We start from the raw sequence: 14,122 nt of genomic DNA, 5'->3' as shown, positions 1-14,122 counted from the left end.
CCTAAATTGTTCGATATGAAATTTTATATTTCGTTATCAATCATCCAATTATTTTGCTCTTAATTATTCCAGACTGTACCATTGTACATACGTCTAATACACATTACATGATATAAATAAGCCTAGGAAGACTGAATGAAAAAAAAAAATCCTGCTTATTATACTTATTATTCACAATTTTGTCTCTTCAGCAATCTCATTATTCATAATGGTCAATTTTACCAAATACATGGTGTCAGTATTAGCTTACGGATTACAGAGTACTTTGTGGATAGTAGGCCATGGATGATAGGCATAGTCCATTGGAGTAGTCATTATGGATAAGGTTCGTCACCAGATAATCCAGAAAAAAGCTCCAGAATGTTCATTTAGGAAACCGGAAGTTAACTATGATCTCCAGAATGAAGAACACTACGCTGGTGGCGGCTCCTGCAATTAAAAAAAAAAAATGTTATAAGTTTTCTAATATTGTTCAAGACAATGGTATCCTAATAATGTGTTTTGATATATAATGACCCCTGGTTACATGTAGATGTTATAATTCTCGATGAACTAAAGGCTTTCTTTACAACACCACTTAAGCGTAAGTATGTATGTGTGTGTGTGTATATATATATATATATATATATATATATATATATATATATATATATATATATATATATATATATATATATATATATATATATATATATATATATATATATATTCCTTCAGATGGGATAGTTCAACAGGGGGAGAGCCTTCCATTTATATGCAAATAATACAAGGAATGGAAGTATAGGCGTCGAAGCCTTCTTCCCATCCTGTAACCCCCCTTCCCCCGCTTCAAACACACTCCCCTCCCACCACCACCACCACCACCGCAGATTGCCTCCACTCAGCCTATATTCTTCACTCTCTGGAGGAAGACCATCGTTGAGAGAGAGAGAGAGAGAGAGGAATTTTTAAGCACACTTTAAGTGAAACGATTTGTTTCCTTTATTAGTTTTCTATAAAAGAAAGCTATTGAGATGGCTTTGTCTGTCCGTCCGCACTTTATTCTGTCCGGCCTTAGATCTTAAAAACTACTGATGCTAGAGGGGTGCAAATTGGTATGGTGATCATCCACCCTCCATTCATCAAACATACCAATTTTGATTTTACTTAAGGTTAAAGATAGCCATAATCGTGCGTCTGGCAACGATATAGGACAAGCCACCATCGGGGCCTGGGTCAAGTTTCATGGGTTGCGGCTCAAATAGCATTTATACCGAGATCACCGAAAGATAGATCTGTTTTCGGTGGCCTTGATTATACGCTGCAGCGGCTGTACAGAAAACTCGATTGCGCCGAAAAAAAAACTTTCGGCTCATAGTGTTTACGTGTCTTTTTTTATATTTACCTATGCCAAAGAGAGAGAAGATGCCGAGGAAATCTCCTATAGCCAGAGGCCTCAGCGTCATGCTCAGTTCGGTGTCTTGGGGTTGCAGGCAGTGCGAAACGTTGATATACATCGGAGAGAGGATCTTTTCCATGACGCCCAGCTCCGTCATGCTGGTAATCCTGTCAATCAGAAACACTAATAGCAGCCTGAGACTTGAAATTGGCAAACAAATCAGCAGTTATGTATGGGTACATATATTTGAAAATGAATCTCTGTACAGAGCTTTCGTGAATCTTCGAGTTCGCTTTTCAATCAGATTGAAAAGGGGACTCGAACGGTTTCCCGAAAGCTCTCTGCAGAGATTTATTTATTTTCAACTGTGGGTTTGTTTCTCCAATTCTGTGAATGAACTGTGCAAACAAGAGTTACTGTTAATGACGCAATACACGTTTATTTCAGCTGTAGCTTCAGTTTTTCTTAGCTACAGTTTTTAATCTTGTTCAGGAGCATGAGTCTATAGATGATCAAGCTGCGCGCGCACATAGGTCTAAAATTTAGATTGAGTCAAACGATTTTGGGGGAGAGAGGGGAAAGCACCCTGATATTTTATAGACTTTTCTCGTGTTTTATAATTCATTTACCGTCAGGAAGTCATTAATTCTCAGAAGGATATAGAGCTTTCATTACCTGGATTCAGCTGTGGACAACAACGCGATAATGGATATCAAATCAATTAGCTACAAGAAAAATATATTGTCCAGATTTTTGGAATGGTAAGTCACGTTCTGAGACTATGTGAAGGGGATAAAGAGTGCTCATTATTTCATTCTTTTAAAATTAAGATTTAAATGCAAAACATTCAACCCAAGACAAATGATTCAGGTTATTATGATGCTGAATAATTATATCGTTCAAAGGCCAAGCTTTTTAAAATACAAATAGTAAAACATCAAGGTCGAAGAAAATTTAGTCACAATTACAAGACAGGATTACACGCACATTTCCAAAATTCTAAATAATAATAATAATAATAATAATAATAATAAAAGCAGAAACTCAGGAGCAAGGGCATTAAAAGCCATCATTCCTTATTTTAGAATTACCAGAGATAATATTTGTATATCAGTATAATTATATAATGACTGCATTGTCGAAGTATTTATATATTTCCAGTTCATGACTTTATAAAGTGAGATTGAGGAAAACGGAATAAAGGTGAAAAATAAAGAGGAACTGAAAGATCTCACAGCCTGTTGAACTTGGGCAGCAAAGGAGACCCTTTGGTGAACCCCATGCTGTAAATAACTGTCATGAAGCCTTTCCGGGCGACCGAATATCCGCAGCTCCCAGTCTAGACAGAAAGAGAACAATAGCTGTTACAAAATCGCTTCCTTATTCATTCCACCCTCTCCTGTCAATTATTTCATAGTGCAACTGCGAAGGTTTTCCTCCCTTTGCACATTTAAAGCCTTCTTTACTCTCAATTTCCCTTCTGTCGCTGAATTATCTCATAGATCCCAGCGCTAGGCCTTTGGCCTAAATTCTAGATTCTATAAATATATACATTCTCAGCAATGAATGAGGGTTCGTAAACAGCGCTGTAAGGGATGTGATCAGTGTTGTGTTAGAATTTTTGTCACATGGGAACTGAATGAAGGGTCGTTAGTACTAGTGTCTTGGTAAAGGAACCACGGTCTACAATACACTTTCTAGACCGTGAAATGAACTTGATTTTATACTTGTGTGTCTTTTGTGTTTTTTCGTGATAGTTAATTAGTCATTAAGTTTATTGATATGAGGCATTTTCATTAATACAGTTTGATACAATACTACAATACATTTTACTGATAAAGTTTGTTGCCCAAACGGATTTTATATTACTGCACAAGTGCAGTATATTTCTATTATTAAGTGCAGTGTGTTAAAGATTATTGAAAAAATTGAATATATTATTACAGATTATTGGTAAATTGTTGTAAATGATATTCTCTTACCATGGAAAAGGTTCTCGCAATATAATTCAACGAAGATGTTCGAGCGAACAGGCCTGAAACAGGAAAAAAGCTCTGAGCCTTGGTCTAAGCATCACGCACAACAGATGAAAACTTCTGTAGTTTTCGTCTCGAAACACACACACACACACACACACACACACACACACACTGCAGTCATACTTAGACCGACAGTATCACCGAATGAAGGAAGCTTTTGCTTCAAAAGCATCGCCCGTGGATCTTGGAAGTCGAAAATACGAACCGGCAATTCCTTTCCTCAGGTTTTCGTCGAGTTCGTTGGGGTGGGACATTATGTGGGACTTGTACTGCCAAGCCTTGCCCCTGGCGGATGTCGGGTCCTCGTTGTAGGAAGCCTGAAAAGGATGCATTGTTGATATTGATGAGTTTCATGCAAAGATGGGACATTCTGAAATGCTTTATGGAATAGTTATACGCACTTACTTTGAAGTTAAAAGACTTGGAGAGTAAATGTGGGGCTATAAATGTGCATGTTATGTAATATATATATATATATAGTATATATATATATATATATATATATATATATATATATATATATATTATATATATATATATATATATATATATATATATATATATATATATATATATATATATATATATATATATATATATATATATATACAGTATATATATACATGTATATATATAACATATATATACAATATATGTGTATATATACAGTATGTATTATATATAATATATATATACAGTATATATATATATATATATATATATATATATATATATATATATATATATTTACATATATATACTGTATATATATGTTTACCTTTACACCGAATCGATTGTAATTTTTCTTGAAAATCTATTATATTAATCACCATTGAGAGAAATCTAATGAAATTATTCTGATCCCCTTCCATACCTCTCTCTTCTTACAGTGATTGGGTTAGGAGGTGAGGTTGCAAGGCCCGCGTACTTTTCCATCCTTCGAGGTGACTGTAACAGTGGACTGACCACCAGGTACGTAATAAGAAAATATTCAGTTGGGAATAAAGACAGCTAAATCCCTTACAGAATTTGAGGATAAGTCCCTACCCTAGGGACGTTACGTACCGTCCTGAAGCTCGGGCTAAGGAGCCTGCATCCACGAAATTTCTGTGGGCGGCCATTAGTGTCTAAAGGTAGATTTTATCACCTTTAGACGATCACTGTGACACGCAGAAATATGTATCGATACGAACTGCGTTTTATTAAGTAGAGTTATTTATTTATATATTTATTTCATGATTTCTCTCTGTATATGCTTATTTATTTCATTATTTCTTTATATATTTATTTATTTATTTATTTAACTTTCTTTCTTTCTTTCTTTATTTATTTAACTGTTAGCTTATGTATTTATTTATTTATTCATTCATTCATTTACTTATTTATTGATTTATTTATTTATTTAATTTATTTATTTATTATATTCATTTACTTATTTATTGATTTATTTATTTATTTAATATATATATATATAAATATATATATATATATATATATATATATATATATATATATATATATATATATATATATATTATATTATTTAACTGTTTCTTTATTTATTTATTTATTTATTCATTCATTCATTTATATATTTATTCAACCGTTTCTTTTTATTTATTTATTTATTTATTTGTTTAACTTTATTTATGTGTTTATTTATTTATTTAACTGTTTATTTATCTATTTCTTTATAAATTTATTTGTTTATCTGTTTATTTTGGGTGTCTTACCTCCAGAAAACTATGGATGATGGAATTCTTAGGAAATGACCATTTGGTATCGTGCTGGGCCACTAATTCCTCCAGGGAATCGAAAGGAATCTTGACCTACAATGAGAGAGAAATTAAGCCTCTGGAAGCAGATAAGCGAACGCATCGAAAATAATGAATCGTTATAGAAATGAGTGGCCAGCCATTATAGAAATGAGTGGCCAGTCATTATAGAAATGAGTGGCTAGTCATTATAGAAATGAGTGGCTACTCATTATAGAAATGAGTGGCTACTCATTATAGAAATGAGTGGCTAGTCATTATAGAAATGAGTGGCTAGTCATTATAGAAATGAGTGATCAGTCATTGTAGAAATGAGTGGTCGATTTTTTTAGAGTGGTCAGTCATTATAGAAATGAGTGGCTAGTCATTATAGAAATGAGTGATCAGTCATTGTAGAAACGAGTGGTCGATTTTTTTAGAGTGGTCAGTCATTATAGAAATGGGTGGTCAGTCATTATAGAAACGAGTGGCCAGTCATTATAGAAATGAGTGGTCGATATTTTTTTAGAGTGGTCAGTCATTATAGAAATGAGTGGTCAATCATTATAGAAATGAGTGGCCAGTCATTATAGAAATGAGTGGCGAGTCATTATAGAGATGAGTGGCCAGTCATTATAGAAACGAGTGGTCAATATTTTTTAAGAGTGGTCAGTCATTATAGAAATGAGTGGTCAGTCATAGATTGGGTGGTCAATCATTATGGAAATAAGTCGATCTTTATAGAAATGTATGGCAGTCATTATAGAAAAGTGGTCACTCATTATAGAAATGAGTGTTAATTCACTATAGATATGAGTGTTCCATCATTATAGAAAAGAGTGTTCAGTCATTATAGAAAAGAGTGGTCAATCATTGTAGAAATGAGTGGTCAGTCACCGTAGACGCGAGTATTTGGTCATTACAGAAATGAGTGGTCGATCATTTTAGAAATGAGTGGTCAGTCACTATAGAAATGGGTGGTCAGTCATTATAGAAATGAGTGTTAAATCGCTATAGATATGAGTGTTCAATCATTATAGAAAAGAATGGTCAGTCACCGTAGACGCGAGTATTTGATCATTATAGAAATGAGTGGTCGATCATTTTAGAAATGAGTTGTCAATCATTATAGTAATGGGTGATCAGTCATTACAGAAATGAGTGGTCAATCATTATAGAAATGTGTGGTCAATCATTATAGAAATGTGTGGTCAATCATTATAGAAATAAGTGGTTAATCATTATAGAAATGAGTGGTCTATCATTATAAAAAAATAAGTGGTCAGTCATTATGAAAATGAGTCGTCGATTATATAGAAAAATGAGTAGTTGATTCTTATAGAAATGAGTGGTCGATCATTAAAGAAATGAGTAGTTGATTCTTATAGAAATGAGTGGTCGATCATTATGGAAATGAGTAGTTGATTCTTATAGAAATGAGTGGTCGATCATTATAGAAATGAGTAGTTGATTCTTATAGAAATGAGTGGTCGATCATTATAGAAATGAGTAGTTGATTCTTATAGAAATGAGTGGTCGATCATTATAGAAATGAGTAGTTGATTCTTATAGAAATGAGTGGTGGGTCATTATAGAAATGGGTAGTTGATTCTTATAGAAATGAGTGGTGGATCATTATGGAAATGAGTAGTTGATTCTTATAGAAATGAGTGGTGGATCATTATGGAAATGAGTAGTTGATTCTTATAGAAATGAGTGGTCGATCATTATAGAAATGAGTAGTTGATTCTTATAGAAATGAGTGGTCGATCATTATGGAAATGAGTAGTTGATTCTTATATAAATGAGTGGTCGATCGTTATAGTAATGAGTGGGCAAAGTGACGAATGTTGTGTGAAATTCCTCGTCGAAGGAGAAGGAGAAGAAGAAGGAGGAGGAGGAGGAGGAGGAGGAGGAGGAGGAGGAAAGAAATAAGATAAAACGAACCTTAGGTGCAATGAGCATCGCTTTCAGATTCCCCTTGTACACGGAACCCAGTATAAAAGTCGTCATAAACCACAGAGCGACGATTGTTCTCAACGTTTCGCTTCGATTCAGCTTGATGACGAGGCCTGAGGGAAACGGATGGAAATCTTACATTGTTTATAGAATGGAAAGATCGTTATGTATATATATACAGTATATATATATATATATATATATATATATATATATATATATATATGTATATACACACACACACACACATATATATATATATATATATATATATATATATATATATATATATATATATATTTATTCATATATATATACACACACACACACACACACACACACACACACATATATATATATATATATATATATATATATATATATATATATATATATATATATATATATATTTATATATAGGCTTCAGAAACTGAGATTGTCTCTACACCGGTAAAGGAATATACTTTGCAAAGTTAAATGGAAAATACTTTTGAAAATACGGTTAATATTTTGGAAAAAAATTGAAATCAACGTAGCAGATACCTTGGAAAATAAAGTGAGAATATTCTTGAAAACTATTTTGTAAACATTTTAGGACAACTTTTGGAAAATCGTTAGATAAATAAATTGGGAGCACTTGTGGTAGGTGAATTGGCGAATACTCTCGCAGATATTGAAGAAGCTACTTTTTAGTTTTCTGTAAAAGAAAACTATTGTGCCGGCTTTGTCTGTCCATCTGCACTTTTTCTGTCTGCCCTCAGATCTTAAAAACTACTGAGGCTAGAGGGCTGCAAATTGGTATGTTGATCATCCACCCTCCAATCACCAAACATACCAAATTGCAGCCCTCTAACCTCAGTAGTTTTGATTTTATTTAAGGTTAAAGTTAGCCATAATCATGCTTCTGGCAACGATATAGGATAGGCCAACACCGGGCAATGGTTAAAGTTCATGGGCCGCGGCTCATGTAGCATTATACCGAGACCACCGAAAGATAGATCTATTTTCGGTGGCCTTGATTATACGTTGTAGCAACTGTACAGAAAAGTCGATTGCGCCGAAGAGACTACGGCGCATTTTTTACGTTTTATTTGAGCAGATTTTGATAAAATTTCGGCTGTCAGGCCAATCACTGGGGCACTTTCGGCCATTTCTGTTCTTGAGGCGGTGAATAGAGAAAGTTAGAGTGGTTGGACGACCACATGAAGAGGTACAGAAAATAAAGGAGATGAAGTACGAGGATCTAAAAGTGGGACTGGGAGGAAACCCCACTGTTGCACTGTTGGAGGTGCTGGACAGCAAGATTGAAGAAAGGAAGCGGGAACGGAGGGAAGCTGATCATTTTCTGAACTTTTGAAATATTACTTATGGAAAATACCCTAACCTTGGATAGATAGATGGAGTATACAATTTAGACTGAAGGCCAAGCTCTGGGACCTATGAGGTCATTGAACGCTGAAAGGAAAACTGAGAGTAAGAGGTTTGAAAGGTGTAACAGGAGGAAAACCTGGGAGTTGCTCTATAAAACAACTGTAAGAAGAGGATGGAAAGTAAGACGGAAGAAAGAATATGATTGAAGGTACAGTAAGAGGAATGAAAGGGGTTGCAGCTGGAGGCCGAAGTGACGCTGCAAAGAACCGTAAGTAATGCCTACAGTGCACCACTCACCTTGACCCACGAGAATCATGAAACTCCACAAGAACAGGGAAGAAGAATTGTTCTTCTCGTGTGGTGGAGTGGCGACTCTAGCAGAAGTTCTAGATGACTCCTGCGACGCATCCTCCCTAGAAATAGAGAAAAAGCATCAAGCCTTCAAGTGTTAGCTGTGTAATGTTGGTAAATGTGATGAAGTGTCAGTGAATGGATGTGAAAAGCTATGAATGATGGTAATATATTCATGGGCGCGAATTACATCAGTACTGTTAAAACATTCTACAATTGGAAAAATTGGTAATGATGTTATAAAACGTTTTAGTGGATGTGAAATGTAGCACTTGTGTTATAGCTTAATTTACTGACCCTGAAAAGTTAGCAGTTGTGTTATAAAATTTACAATGGATTTTAAATATAGTAGTGGTTTTATAACCCATTTACAAGGCGTGAATAGTTGGAGATGGTGTTGTAACTTCATATGCTGGTTGTGCAAAGTTGGTTATAGTGTTATGGAATCTCTTACTCAGTCTGAAACGTTTCAATGGTGTTAAGACTCATTGAATGAAGACTAACTTCACTGGAAGGTTTGTTATATTGTTATACCTCATTGACTGCAGCAGAAATCTGTTAAAATAGTGACATTTATAAACTGTTGTTTTAAGCAAACAAGGCGACACTGAATTTTTATCAAAATCAAATAATTGGTGACGTCCTCGAAAACGAATTATAATTTTTTTTATTAAACTTTACATATGAACTGCCTGTGAAACTGATAAAATTATAATCAAACTCGGTAAACATCACGGTAATTGCTATTAATTAAAATGTGCCTTAGTCTGAGGATAAAACAGAAACATCAAAATAGCGGCTCTCATGTTGGAATTAACCGATCAACCGTCTATTTCAGCAATAACGAACAGGTTACCATAAAATTAATTTTACATATGAATTGCCAGTGTAACTGATAAAAACATAATTAGTTTCCTAAACATCTGCGTAATTACTACCAATTACAACATGTTTGTAGCCTAAGCATCCAATAGCGGCGCTGATATTGTAATTAACCGAGCGCATTCTGAATTATCGACTACTTTGGCAGTAACGAACAGGTTGCCAGAGCAGTACAGTCACCCAAGTTACTATATGGCGTTCCACCTTGATGTCTCACCTGTCAGGCGTAGTCTTCACGACGACCAGCGCCATTATAGTGACCAGAATCGTGCTGGCTAGGACACCTAGCCAGACCTGAAATGAAATCAGAATCAAATTTTAACAAGTAAAAAATGCGCCGAAGCCTTCTGTCCGGCATATAATGCTGTATGAAACTTTCGATGTGGTGCAGTATGAAACTCTCGGCCACGACCGGGCACCGTCGGGCAGCGCTCAGTTGTTCCCTCAGATGCGGTCAAGTGAAGTGCCTGGGTGGATGGCATATATATATATATATATATATATATATATATATATATATATATATATATATATATATATATATATATATACATATATTATTTATATATATATACTGTACATATATATATATATATATATATATATATATATTATTTATATATGTTTTATTATATGTATACTTGCATGCAAACAAATACACACAGATGTACATATATATATATATATATATATATATATATATATATATATATATATATATATATATATATATATATATATATATATATATATATATATATGTATATATATAATTTATATACATATATGTATATGTGCGTGTTTGTGCGAAAAGAGAGAGAAAGACCGAGCTTAAAAAGGGTAAACCATTACCTACCAGCAAGGTGAAAGGTTTCACAAAGCCCATCAGATCGGGTTCGAGACGGGGGCGCAAGTACAAGATGGTCTGGTCAGTCATAAAGATGGGACTGCTGAATTCGGCTGCATTGTACCTGTCGTAGGTCACCCCTATGGGGCCAATGGCTACCTCTGCTTCCTGATTAAAAAAAAAAAAACGATATCAAGATGATTGATGTGAAATTTCCTGATTCGAAATAAAAATAGTTAAGATGATTGATGTGTGATTTTCTGACATTTTGTTTCCCGTGTATTTTAAGTATTAATTCTTCTACGGCCACTTTTACACATTGGTATTATCATCGTTAGTTTTTCGTTATAAGTGACCTACGATTCTGCGACGCCAGTTGGGTGAATTACTTTTTCAGTTTAAAAGAACGCTTGTAAGTATATATATATATATATATATATATATATATATATATATATATATATATATATATATATATATATATATATATATATATATATATATATATATATATATACCTATATACACGTTCAATCATAATGAACCCCTTTCCTCAACATCTTTTATAATTTAATATCTGATTAATTGCCTTATCTTTTTACACTATTACAAAGAATATTTCCTACTTTGCTACTAATACTACCACTGCTACTAATACTTCTACTTTATTACTTCCATGTAGCAATTGTAGGGAAGAAAGTATTATCTCTTAATACAGAATTTTGGAAGAAATTTCCAATTTTGTGGTTGACGACGGGTGATAAAAAAAAAGGAACGTGCCGTTCAGCAAGCGTCTATTACCTTCCTTTGCAGCATTCCCATCATTCCAGTCCACGTTCCGTTGGGTAGTTCTATTCCCCAGTAGACGTTCATTTTAAGTTCATAGCTGAAGGGACAAAAAAAAAAAAAAAGAATAAGAAAGAACTTTCAGTTTACGTTCGAAGCTAATGGAGACAGTGGAACGTTAATTCTAAGTTCATAGCTGATGGAAAACAATTACGTTCGTTGCTGAAGAGAAAATTGAACGTTAAGTTCAAGTTCATAGCTGAAGGGACAGAAGCATAAAAGGGAACTTTTCAGTTTGCGTTCGAAGTCAATGGAGAAAATGGGACGTTAATTTTAAGTTCATAGCTGATAAAAAAAAAAAATAAATTTACGTTCGTGTGTTCTAGAGAAAATAGAACTTTCAGTTCAAGTTCAAAGCTGTTTGTGACAAAAAAAAAAACTTTCAGTTTACGTTCGAAGCTAATGGAGAAAATTGAATGTTCATTTTAAGTTCTTAGCTGATGGAAAACAATAATTAACGTTCGTTGTTGAAGAAAAAATAGCACTTTGAGTTTAAGTTCAAAGCTGAAAGTTTGTTCCCGAATAGACATTCAGTTCAAGTTCAAAGCTGAGGGCGAACAAAAAAAAAAAAAAAGAATTTTCGATTTACGTTCGTAGTTGAAGGAGAAAATGGAACTGTAATTTTAAGTTCATAGCTGATAAAAAAAAAAATCTACGTTCGCGTATTGAAGAGAAAGTAGAAAAAAATAGAACGTTTAGTTTAAGTACAAAGCTGAAAGAAAAAAAAAAGACCTTTACGATCACGTTCGTGGTTGAAGGAGAAAGTACGACGTTCTTTTTAAAATTCATAGATGACAAGAAAAAAAAAACTACTACATAGATATTTAAAATGTACATAGGCCTGTTTTAGAATCAGTCTTTTTAATCTTAACTTTCAACTAGGTTATCTTTTTTATTTTGCAGTAACGTTTCGTTGAATAGAATAATATAGCCTTTTTTATTTAATAAAATGACAAATTTTACGAAAAATATTTTCAAAGACAAGCTGAATTGCAGTTAGGATATCAATGAAAGTCCTCTTAGTGTTTTATACATTTCAAAAACCAACAGCATCAGCTGTCTAGTTATATAAGTTACAGGGAATATGGGAAATCAGGGATTTCATAGAATTCCCAGGGGATTTGTAAAATGACAAATTCACTTGGGAACATTTGATCCCCGAGGGCTAGTACTAAACACGGCGAAACAGTGATTCATGTACACTGTTTTGCCGCGTTTAGCACTAGCCCCTGGGGGTCAAATGTGTTTCGAAGTGTTTAGCACCAGCCCCTTGGGGATCAAATGCACTTAGGGAAATTTGATCCCCCAGGGGTTAGTACTAAACACGGTGAAATGTATTTAGCACCCCAGGGGCTAGTACTAAACACGGCGAAACAGTGTAGATGAATCACTGTTTCACCGCGTTTAGCACTAGCCGTCGGGGATCAAATGTTCCTAAGCGAGGTGCTCATTTCACAAATTCTTTAGGGATTTCGTGAAATCCCTGATTTCACATATTCCCTGTAACATATATCTAATTCCATACGAAAAACAGAATACCTTCTTTTTTTTTTCATTCTTATCTTTCACTGATTTCGTTACAGATATCCGCGAATTTCCTTGCGGTTTTAGAAGCCACCTTACCAAAATCCAAGTTTCTGTTGAATGACCTTGAATAGCTCGAAGACGGGGCCAGTGTAGTTCGGGAAGGTACCTTCGACAAACGGAGACCACTGAAAGAATATTAGTATTTTATATATATATATATATATATATATATATATATATATATATATATATATATATATATATATATATATATATGTTACAGTCAACATGCGTAATGAGTCATTACGCGTAATGACTGAAATTTCAGTCAGATAGCGAAATGCACTTAGGGGACATTTGATCCCCAGGAGCTAGTACTAAACACGGCGAAACAGTGAGTCACCTACACTGTTTCGCCGTGTTTAGTACTAGCCCCTGGGGTCAAATGTATTTCGCCGTGTTTAGTACTAGCTCCTGGGGATCAAATGTCCCCTAAGTGCATTTCGCTATCTGACTGAAATTTCAGTCATTACGCGTAATGACTGATTACGCATGTTGACTGTATATATATATATATATATATATATATATATATATATATATATATATATATATATATACATTGTCAGTCGCTCGATTATAATATTCATATAAGTAGATCAGAAGACTGACAGCTTAGTATAACCGTAATATGTACTCACAAATCCAACAGCCACTGGAATACACCCTTCTTTAGGAATGCCTTGTTCAGCAACTAAAGCCATAATTATTCTCCTTGGTCTACAGAGACTGGAAAAAAAAAGGATTGAAGTGACTGACACACCACCTATGTACAGAATAAATTTATTTCAAATTTTTGTTACAGAGACTGAAAAAAAAAGGATTGAAGTGACTGACGCACCACCTATGTACAGAATAAAATTATTTCAAATTTTTGTTAAAGAAAGGATATTCAGAATATTGAATCTTTGCTTGTGCATTTAGCGGTTTCATTAATTTTATTTAAAGTATTTTGCTGTTTCACGTATTTGTTACTGTGTATATTTTATATGGCGATCCGTTAACTCAATCTTTTAAAAATGAAGGGAATATGCAGTATCTCGCACATGGATTCCTTTTAAGAAATGTTTGAAAAAAGTGTATTTACAAAATATTTGTATCGATCTTT

General features: G+C 33.9%; 1 protein-coding gene across 1 annotated transcript; it reads right to left on the bottom strand.

Annotated features, from left to right (window-relative positions):
• Nucleotides 1–224: 224 nt before the first annotated feature.
• On the bottom strand, nt 225–13,718 carry LOC136839897 (glutamate receptor 1-like). Its single transcript, XM_067106194.1, has 14 exons — nt 13,656–13,718; nt 13,051–13,139; nt 11,383–11,467; nt 10,591–10,749; nt 9,952–10,028; nt 9,225–9,311; nt 8,799–8,914; nt 7,119–7,243; nt 5,151–5,246; nt 3,623–3,734; nt 3,361–3,413; nt 2,614–2,717; nt 1,385–1,545; nt 225–429 (listed from the first exon to the last, which is right to left on the bottom strand). The coding sequence occupies exons 1-14, from the start codon at nt 13,716–13,718 to the stop codon at nt 365–367; spliced, it is 1,392 nt and encodes a 463-aa protein (XP_066962295.1). The 3' UTR covers nt 225–364.
• Between the last annotated feature and the right edge of the window lie 404 nt (nt 13,719–14,122).

This window comes from Macrobrachium rosenbergii, chromosome 1 (genome assembly GCF_040412425.1).
Source record: "Macrobrachium rosenbergii isolate ZJJX-2024 chromosome 1, ASM4041242v1, whole genome shotgun sequence".
Taxonomy (NCBI): domain Eukaryota; kingdom Metazoa; phylum Arthropoda; class Malacostraca; order Decapoda; family Palaemonidae; genus Macrobrachium; species Macrobrachium rosenbergii.
This window is presented reverse-complemented; position numbering and strand designations above follow the sequence as displayed.

Bases quoted from the DNA above. Each gene is read 5' to 3' on its own strand.
- LOC136839897 (XM_067106194.1), bottom strand. From the start codon at position 13,718: ATGGCTTTAGTTGCTGAACAAGGCATTCCTAAAGAAGGGTGTATTCCA. The intron at 7,244-8,798 runs GTGAGTGGTGCA...CGTTTCCCTCAG, and splicing joins CATGATTCTCGTGGGTCAAG to GCCTCGTCATCAAGCTGAAT. The intron at 5,247-7,118 runs GTTCGTTTTATC...CTCTCATTGTAG, and splicing joins CGATGCTCATTGCACCTAAG to GTCAAGATTCCTTTCGATTC.